The 10019-nt window shown below is 32.8% G+C and overlaps 1 protein-coding gene across 1 annotated transcript; it reads right to left on the bottom strand.

Moving 5' to 3' along the window:
* Nucleotides 1-921: 921 nt before the first annotated feature.
* LOC133830934 (homeobox-leucine zipper protein ATHB-40-like) lies at nucleotides 922-1653 on the bottom strand (the record flags this gene model as incomplete). Its single annotated transcript, XM_062261050.1, has 2 exons — nucleotides 922-1161; nucleotides 1510-1653. Coding segments are annotated over 2 exons (384 nt in total), but the record flags the coding sequence as incomplete, so codon positions are not given.
* Between the last annotated feature and the right edge of the window lie 8366 nt (nucleotides 1654-10019).

Raw genomic sequence — 10019 nt, 5'->3', positions numbered from 1 at the left:
CGGGTCGAGAAACACTAAGAACACTACCAATAAAGCTTAAAGTGAAGCCCCTATAAAAAACAATTGTCATATATATATATAGCTACGTAATAAATGCAAAGAAGAAAATGATTTATATATATTATATTTTTATATATATATGAGGTGAAATTGGCATCATTTTCGCCTTTTGCAACCGGACTTGGCTTAAGCTACCACTTTTTTGACTCGCCAAAGCTAACATTCCAACATTTTTGCTTGAAAAAAAATATCTAACATTCTAGTCCAACAATTTTTTATACATAAAACTGTGTAACTACTACTCAACATAATCTTGAGATTTGAGTTAATGCTCTCTCCTAAATATGCAAGTGGGCCAAGACAGCTAAGATTCCCAAACCCTAAATTCACAAAAATACAACTTCCAAAAGGATATTATATATAATTTAGTGAAAGGACAAACTTTAAATTTTGAAACATTTTTATACATGTTTATATTTGTCCATTTTTTCAAAAGTATATATATATTTTCTTTCTAGAAACCCTACTCAATCAATATTCAATATCATTCACAAACTACTTTATGAAGAAAAAAAAATGGCATATTCTCTCCCAAAAGAGAAGAAGAAGAAGAAAAAGGCATATTCTAATGAATTTCTTTCCGAGTAATGATATGTGCACCCAAAATATGTAAATAACCATTACACACAGAGACGTGGCAGACTAGCTTAGCAAATTACATTTATTAAAACTGAGACCCACTGTTTTAAAAAACACAGTCACGTCACTGTGTGTAATGTTTGAATACAAATTTAGGGTGCACATATCTACCTGATGAGATCTCCCTAATATATATATATATATATAATAAGTACGTAGGTTGATTAAAAAGCTTATTAATCATATAATTAATTATACTACTACAAACTACAACTAATCATATCACATATACATATACATATTCATCCATTCCATGCTATTATTAAAGTAGCTGTTATCCGGCGCGTAAAAAACGTCGTCGTATTCTTCCACTACCCCAAACTCCCCCAAAAATGGTGGGTCCATGGCCGCTTCCATCAACAGCGAAGAGCTAGGGCCGTTACTCGACACGCAGTCCACGCGCTCTGTCAGCCGTTGGATCTTCTTCTCTACATCTGACAATTGTTCCTTCAGTTTAAGTACCTGCAAACCAAAACAAAACAAAGAGCACTTAGCTTTCATGTGTGTGGTGGATCAATTTTGTCTTTTTCCTTCTTCTGTTTTTTATTTTTTAAGGATAAAAGGCATTAACTTATTCATATGGGTGGGGTACAATATTTTCGTTTCCACCACTATATGGTGAAACATACATGTATATATACATTTATATATTAAGATATAAAACAGTGACTTATGAAAAGCAAAAATTGAAATAAAAAATGTCAATCAAGAATTTTCCTTGGAGGCAAACTATATATAATATTGAGTCACTAAATCTATAAATCTATGTATATTAAAGAAATAAATAACGAGAGAGGAGAGAGAGTGAACCTCTGATTCAAGACAGCCTTTGTCATGAACAACATAGGTCAAGCTAGAGTACTCTTCTTCCAATTTCTTGGTCTTCGAACGAGCCCTTCGGTTTTGGAACCAATCAGCGACTTGGCGAGGGTCAATGCCTAACTCCGAAGACAAAAAAATTAGTCACGCGTGCAACAATATGTTTGAACCTAGTTTGCGGTATTGTAAACTATTCGGAATTTTCTAAAAATTTGCAGAATGCTCTAAATAGATACAATATACACGGTCATAAAAAAAACACGTCGAAAACTGTTCAAGGGTTGAGAACACTGAGAGCTCTATCGGTAGGGCTTAAAATGAAGCCCCTATAGAAGAATTATATTCATTTTCTTTTTACCCTAGTACATTACCATGAAGAATATGTCATATCCTTACTATATACTAAGTGGCAATATGCCTTTACGTACTGAAAAAATTTCTTCTAAACTTTTGATAGAATTCTAATAAGATCCTTTTATATTTTTCTTTCTTTCATTGTTTCCCACATAATAAAGTACTCAACTATTATATATATGGAGTAGTTTTCAATAGTTAATAGTTACCTAACTATTGAAGTTACATTTTTAGAGTGACATATTATAGCAAGTTGCAACAAGTTATCCTTAAAAAAGTTTCTATTTTAAGAATTACATTATCTATTTATTAATATAATAATGATAATAATAACATTTTGATTTAAAATCTTAATTTTTTTCTTCATATTCACCAAGTGTATCACTTAACTCCCAAATTTAATAATTGGAGCATGAGTCCCCAAATTCTATTTATTTGTTACACTTTAGTCCCTTCCCTATTACTTATATCGGTTAAAATCAACATTAAACTCATAGGTAAAATTATAATTTAACCAACCAGAGATCCAAAACCTCGGGCAGCTATTCACCTTAATTCATGAAGCAGTTGAAATTTTGTAATTGGTCAATGGAGACTATATATCATTCATAATTTTTTTTTTTTTTTTTTGCATATGTTTACAAAACCAATGTAGAAAAACAACTTACTATTGGTGTAAATAATGAAGAAAAAGACAAAATAATAGAGAATTAAGGTGACCCAAAGAAAAAGACAAAGTTAGAAAACAGGAATCTTTATCTGAATATTTGATTATGTTTTATGCAGCCACAAATTTTGATGGTTAATTGAATTATACATAATAATAATTGATTGCCAAGAGATATTTAAAATTTTAAAAAATTAGTATTTATTGGTGATGATTATAAAAATAGGTCTTAATAAATATTTTTTTGGGTTGAAGTTTTCTTCTCCCTTTTATTTGAGTCTCTAAAATATTAACAAAATTCATGATATTTTTTCTTCTTCTTGTGGTAGTAAAAGGAGAACTTAAATACTGCAAAGTATTAGGCTGCCTAACAAATTATAGAAATTGTTGTGTTTATTTGGTAAAAGGAGAGAATCACATGTAGGAAATAGGAAGAGGATCCTAGGCCTCCACTTTCTCATGGTCTGGCCCTGTTTAAGCCTTCTTGGTCTCAGCTGGTGGCTTCCGATATATATTTAGAAAAGTTCTCAGTATTAGTTGCATTTCTCTCATGAGTTTAGTCTCATCAACATTCAAAATTGTTTTGTAATTGAGTTCCCGAAATATGTATTACACCCAAACATTACACACATAGTGATGTGAAACTATATTTTGAAACAAAAGATTCCATTATAAATAAATATGATTGGTTGAAAAAATTACTCATATTTCATTGTGTGTAATATTTAGATGCACATATCATTGCTCATTTCTCAATTATACCTACTCGTTAGGATTTTTTAATTTCTTGCTCGTTTGATTAAGTTCTTCGATTTATTTCTATTTAGTAACAAAGTTCTGGTTGAGTCTTATTATTCTAATCACAACATATACTTTATATTTATGAGATGCGGAATGAAGATGGGGGATGGGCACTACATATAGAAGGGAGAAGCACCATGCTCAGTAGTGGGCTAAGCTACGTGGCTTTGCAGTTGCTCGGAGAAAACATGGACGAGGGCGGCGATGATGGAGCTATGCACAAAGCCAGATCATGGATACTCTGTCATGGTGGCCTTACCTACATTCCTTCCTGGGGCAAAATGTTGCTCTCAATACAATTAAACATTTATTCACTCATATATACATCACAAAAAACTATACTATAATATATATATATAGAGTTAATATAATACAAATTGATAATATTACAATTACGTATGTACTTGGGGTACATGAATGGAGTGGCAACAATCCAGTACCTCCAGATCTATGGCTTCTTCCATACACTCTAAAATCTATGCACCCAGGTACGTTTATATGTAGTATAATACTGCTCTAACCATTCCAGAAAAGTAAGCTGTGAATGTATTTGGTCCAAATTGCAAAGCCATAAATGCATGATCAGTTCTCTCTTGCTGCAAATATATATATATATATATATTATTCATATATCTACATGAATTGTTGTTTTTTCTCTCTTGTTTTGCAGATGTGAAGATGAATTGCCTCTCAAGCCATCGTACCATGTCTCGGATTTGAAGGCAAAAAAGTTTGGGAATTAACTTATTCATTCCCTTTGAAGAAACATTAAGAGACATGGTAGAAAGCTTTAAGCAAAAAGGTCTTCTAAATATTTAATATGCACTACAACAAGAAGTTGGACTTTTTTAGGCACAAAACAAGTTTTATAATAATGCGTCTGGAAATCTTTTTAGGGCGCAACCTTGATCAATGCGGTCTTACTGTCCATACACTCTTATTGGGCTCAAATAATGGTGTTGCCAAAGAAGCTATTGAAGGATATAGATGCAATTTGCAGGGCCTTTTTGTGGAAGGGAGTTGCAGAAGCTCACGGTCCAGGGGCAGTTTCTTTGTCCACTGTCTGTACTCCAAAATCTGCAGGAGGATTAGGATTCAGGAAAATCATAGAATGGAATATAGCTGCCTTAGGGAAATATGTATGGGAAATTGCCACTAAAAAGGACAACCTATGGGTAAAGTGGATACATAGCATTTATTTGCAAGCAAGGGACTGGTGGACCTACTCAGTACAGCAAGGTTGCAGCTGGTACTGGAAGAAGATAGTTGAAATTAAGGAACTTTTTAGAGCTAAAATGGATGAAGCAGTTTTCATGGCAGTGAAATATGGAATTCAATCGGGGCATGCAATACTATATGATCAACAAACCAAGGTCCAATGGAGTAAATATATTTGGGAGAGATGCAATATACCGAAACACAGATACATATTATGGCTAACGTTACACCAGAAGCTGAAAACCAGAGGCTACCTTAATAAACACTGTCAGGTAGTGGACAAAATGTGCTTGCTGTGTGGGAATCATACGGAAGAGATATCACATCTATTTTTTCAATGTGATTACAGCAGCTTATGTCTTGTGAAGTTGAAAGAGTGGATTGGTTGCAGAGCTCAAACAGGGGATTATCACACATTATTGTGTTGGATTTCCAAAGCAAAGCACCTAACCAAACTCAGGAGAAGTTTTTACATAGCTGATGTATCAGCTCTAGTCTACCATATCTGAAGAGTCAGAAATGATGTATTGTGGTCTTCTAAGACTTGGCATGTCAATCATACAATGGAGGTCATTAAGAGAGAGCTAAAACTGAGACTTACTATAATGTATAAAGGGAAACAAAATAGGGATGAGGAATGGTATCAGAAATTGTAAAGTTAGATGTGGAATGTAAGAAACATAGAGGTAGAAGGAAACTATAAGTGTACATGATTTGTTTTTGAGCAATACAATGATTCTTATTCACCAAAAAAAAAGAATAGATATTATATGAATAACTAGCTTATACAACTGCATATATATACATATATATGTTAATATATAATAGATTTGATTATTTAATATAATGATGAATATAGGGTTTATATCTTTTTGGACGTGTTTTTTCCCGGACCTTGTATTTTAACAAATTATTTTTTGGACCCTATGTTTTGTAAAATGATTAAAATAAAACCCGAAACCCTTTTGCTCAATGTTTTCTCAACTAAAATTACAAATAATTTACCAAACTAACAATTTAGAACAAAAATAAAATCATTCTGCTTAAAAACTGTGTTGTTATATTCAATTTTTTCTTCATCAAAATTGAATTTTGGGCTCTATTTTAACAAATTTATAAAATATAGAGTCCAAAAAATAATTTGTCAAAACAAAGAGTTCAAACAAGTAATGAGACAAAACATAAAGTCCAAAAATGTATAAAGCTAAGAATATAAGAAAGTTGTAATTAATCATACCATGGAAGCTTCAGATCTTGCTCGAACTGAGACGCGAGCTTTTCTAATCATAGTAATTTTCGGTGAAGCTTGAGGATCTTCATCACGATCAATAATAGTATTATTAATTTTATTATCTCTGCAAATACTAGTACTAGCACCACTTGTAATAGACCTGGCAACTTTGTGGGGCACCCATGGAATATGTTCTCGGCGACCCTTAAGATCTTGATCATTCTCGTAAACATCACTATTAATAATATTGATACCTGAAGATCCATTGATAATTAATCCAGATGTAGCTGTAATATTAATATTCTTATTACACTCTATTGAATCAACTATTTCGTTTTGAGATCGTGAGGAACCATATCCACAATTTTGTACTGATCTTCCTTCCAAAGACGAATGAGAAACTTGGTCCAGATTACGATCTCCTACCCTACCATCAATGCCCATAAATTGTCCAGAATTCTCCACAAAACTTCCTTGATTCCCTTCTAGTACTGATCCACTTATCTAAAACGAAAAATTTACAAGGGACATTAATTTATGTATAGATATATCCATATAATTACTAACTAAAATAGATATATTTGTAAATATCATTCGAATACCAATCTTCAACAGGATTATTATTTTAGACTGGAAAATTATTTGAACAATTGGGTTGAAGAAGCATGCATCATCTTATATATATATATATATAAATGTGAAGAGATATATAGTAAAAATTTAGATAAATAAATACCATGTTGTGATCTGAATCTGGGAATTCAGGATTTTGGTTATCTTGCCTTTGAACAAGTTTTGTGTAACGCATGAGGAGACTCTCGTATTCGGATCCAAAAACCTGACTTAGCAAGCCTCTCAAATATTGATTTTCAACTCTATGTTGCTCCAGTTCGGCCCTCACTCGCTCCAGTTCAGTCGTTGATCCCAGCTGCACCAAACAAAAGTCCTTTGTTAATTATTAGATGATATGATATTATTCTTATTTCTTTTTCCAATTAATAAAGAAAAAGACCATGACAAGAACATCACATTGTTAAACAATATGATTTTTCTTAATTACATCTCATTTTTAATGCATTAAACATTCCATTGGCAAGAATAGTTAGTCAACTAAAAGATTTATTCTAAATCGGAGTTCTACAGCTCCAGATATGTTGATTTTACTATAGATTAGTTTAGAGTTACGGGATTTAGAAAGTTAGAAGATTTTTATTCCTTAGGATTCTATTTTAAATTTGAATTTAAATTTGGATTATAATTAGAAGATTTTTATTCCTAGAACTCTATAAATAGGACCTAGCACCAAGCATTTTTTTCATTCATTCATCAAGCTAAGTTCAGAGGCTGCAAGTTGCTAGGTTATTGTGAGAGTGTAAACACTTGGGTTGGGGATTATAAGCTTTGTCATTCTAAGCTTATTAGACACTTGGGAAGTAAGGTTCATAGAGTGTATTTCGGTTTCGAGGTGTAGTTCGGTCATAGCAATTTCAAAGGTATTCCTATTCTTAGTTCCTTTTCTGTATTGTTTCATTAGTTCCTATAGTCTTTCTCTACTCAATTCATAACCCAATCTTCTCTATTCTTGGTTAGGCATCTAAGTTCTTCGAACTTGAGATTTCTTGTTGGTAAGTATCTTCTCGATGGTTTAGTTCATTCCTCTTCATCTCTTTCTTTTAGAAAACTCACATCTCTATTAATGGTTTTTAGGAGTGTTCCAAAATCCTGACCTTGTTCTCATCATCCTGGTATTTTGGTAAGGAAAATAGGCTAGATCTTGTATGTATGTTTGTATGATATGTTATGTTTTTATGTTATGTTATGTTTAATATGTTATGATAAGTTTATGTTTTTATATGTTATGTTATGATTTACCCTACCTCAAATATTAGACAGGGGACGTAGATGGGTTATCATACACTACATGTGATCTAACCTACCTCAAATATTAGACAGGGGATGTAGATGGTTTATCACATGTCATAATGGCCATTATTAGTATAGTCTTATATAGTATATGTTATGATATGTTTTTAGCATATGTTATGATATGATTTTATGTGTATGTTTATGTGGTTAGTAGTTTTTCCTTGCTGGGCATTAGGCTCATTCCTTTATGTTTATATGTGCAGGAATATAGTTATGGCGGCGGAAAGATTCTTGGCTATTTGGACCATTAACAAAACTATACATAAACTTACATTTTTACGAAAATACCACAATTTTATTTAGTATCTTGTAAAATAAGAGTTACTTACAAATAAATAAAATTCTAATAAGGATATGGGATCCCATTGTCTTTAAAAACAAAAGATGATTTTAAATAAAAGACATTACATAATTGGAGCGAAAAATACACATAAAACCATAAAAACATAAAATGAGACTACATCCTCGAATCGAATAACACTCGGCCCCTTGACTCCATTCACCATCGATACACATCCTCTAAGCGTCACGAATCTTACCGCCTCTAATGCTTATTTTCCTGCACATAAAACAGAAAGGAATGAGCCTAATGCCCAGCAAGGAAAATCTAACACATAGTCATATACATAATTTCATAAGAAACATAAAGACTTAACATAATACATATAACATACACTTATTATAATGGCCATTATTACTTGGGGTCCCATAGACTAAACAAGCATATGCCCATGGAATTAGTGGGGTCCTACTAGCTAAGTAGGTCATATGCCCATAATCCATTTGGGGTCTTGTTAGTCATATGGGTCATATGCCCAAGCCTACAAACATACATACATATCATAACACATTAATAACATAAAACATATAGATAACATAAGCACATAACATATTGATTCTAGCCTATTTTCCTTACCAAAGTTACCGGGATATAATGGACTGAGTTGGGACTTTTTGGAACACTCCTAAAACCATAAGAAAGAGTGAGTCTAAAGAAAGGAGATGAAATGAAAGAGATGGAAAGACTAAACCATTTGAGAAATACGCTTACCGAACTTATGTGCTCAAGAACTTAGATTCCCTAACCAAAATGAAGATTAAGGTTAGAGATTGAGTAGAAGACTATGAGAAAGAAAATAACATAATACAGAAAGGAACTAGAGTTTTGGTTACCTCAAAGACTTGAAAGACCAATCTACACCTCCACCGAAATACTATAGAACTCACTTCCCAAAGTGTTTGATAAGCTTATGATGTTTAAGCTTATGATTTTCCCAAACCAGGTGTTTAAACTCTCACACTCACTTAACACTAGCAGCTTCTGAACTTAGAGTAAAAGATGAAGAAATGGCTGGGTACTAGGTCCTATTTATAGAGTTTGGGAATGAAAGTATCTTGATTTTACTTGAATAAAAATAATGGCTTTTTAGGTGAAAATCATTTGAATAATCGTTCAGCAGAGGCTGAAGACTCGTTCAAAAGATGCTGGACTTTTGAAGAAGTTTGAATGGCTGAAAGGAAAAGAATTCAAAAGAGTTTGAATTCATGCTGGAGGAGGCGATATATCGCCCCTTATAGGCGATATATCGCCTGGGCCAGTATGCCCGAGGCAACCGTGCATCGTTTCGTGTTTTCCGTATTTACGTGCTGCGATATATCGCCCCCTATAGCTGCGATATATCGGCACACGCTGAATAATTAAACACGAAATTACACATTTTTAGCTAAGTTTGAATGGAGTAAACATCCTTGACTAAGCCCTCAACGTATTCAAAGCTGCTGACTGACCCTATAACATTCAAACTTTACTCCTTATTAAATTAAATCCTCAAAAATCTTTAATCCTTAATCACCATTCATAACATGTGCTTAAAACCCTATTGGTTGATGTCTAAACCTTATAATATAAGAAATATAATCCTTAATATCAGTCACATTAATCAAACCTTAGGTTATACTTAATATTCTTAAACTATAGATTAAACTTAGAAAATCTATAAGTACTACTATGAGTGTCCAAATAATTTCCGGTCTGAACCAAAAATCCATAGTAACAAAGATAACCCTAAACATACTATAACACTACTAAACAATTAGCTAAGTAAAGTTCTTGGACTCTACAATTCTCCCCTACTAAAAAGAATTTCGTCCTCGAAATTTACTTACCAAATAACTCCGGATACCGACCTTGCATGTCCTCTTCCAACTCCCACGTTGCCTCGCGTTTAGAACTATTTCTCCATAGGACTTTAACTATAGGAAAGCTCTTGGACCATAACTGCTTCATCCCCCTATCTAGGATGC

The sequence above is a fragment of the Humulus lupulus genome, chromosome 4 (genome assembly GCF_963169125.1).
Source record: "Humulus lupulus chromosome 4, drHumLupu1.1, whole genome shotgun sequence".
In the NCBI taxonomy this organism is placed as follows: domain Eukaryota; kingdom Viridiplantae; phylum Streptophyta; class Magnoliopsida; order Rosales; family Cannabaceae; genus Humulus; species Humulus lupulus.
The sequence above is the reverse complement of the archived record's forward strand: the minus strand, read 5'-3'. Positions and strand labels throughout refer to the sequence as shown.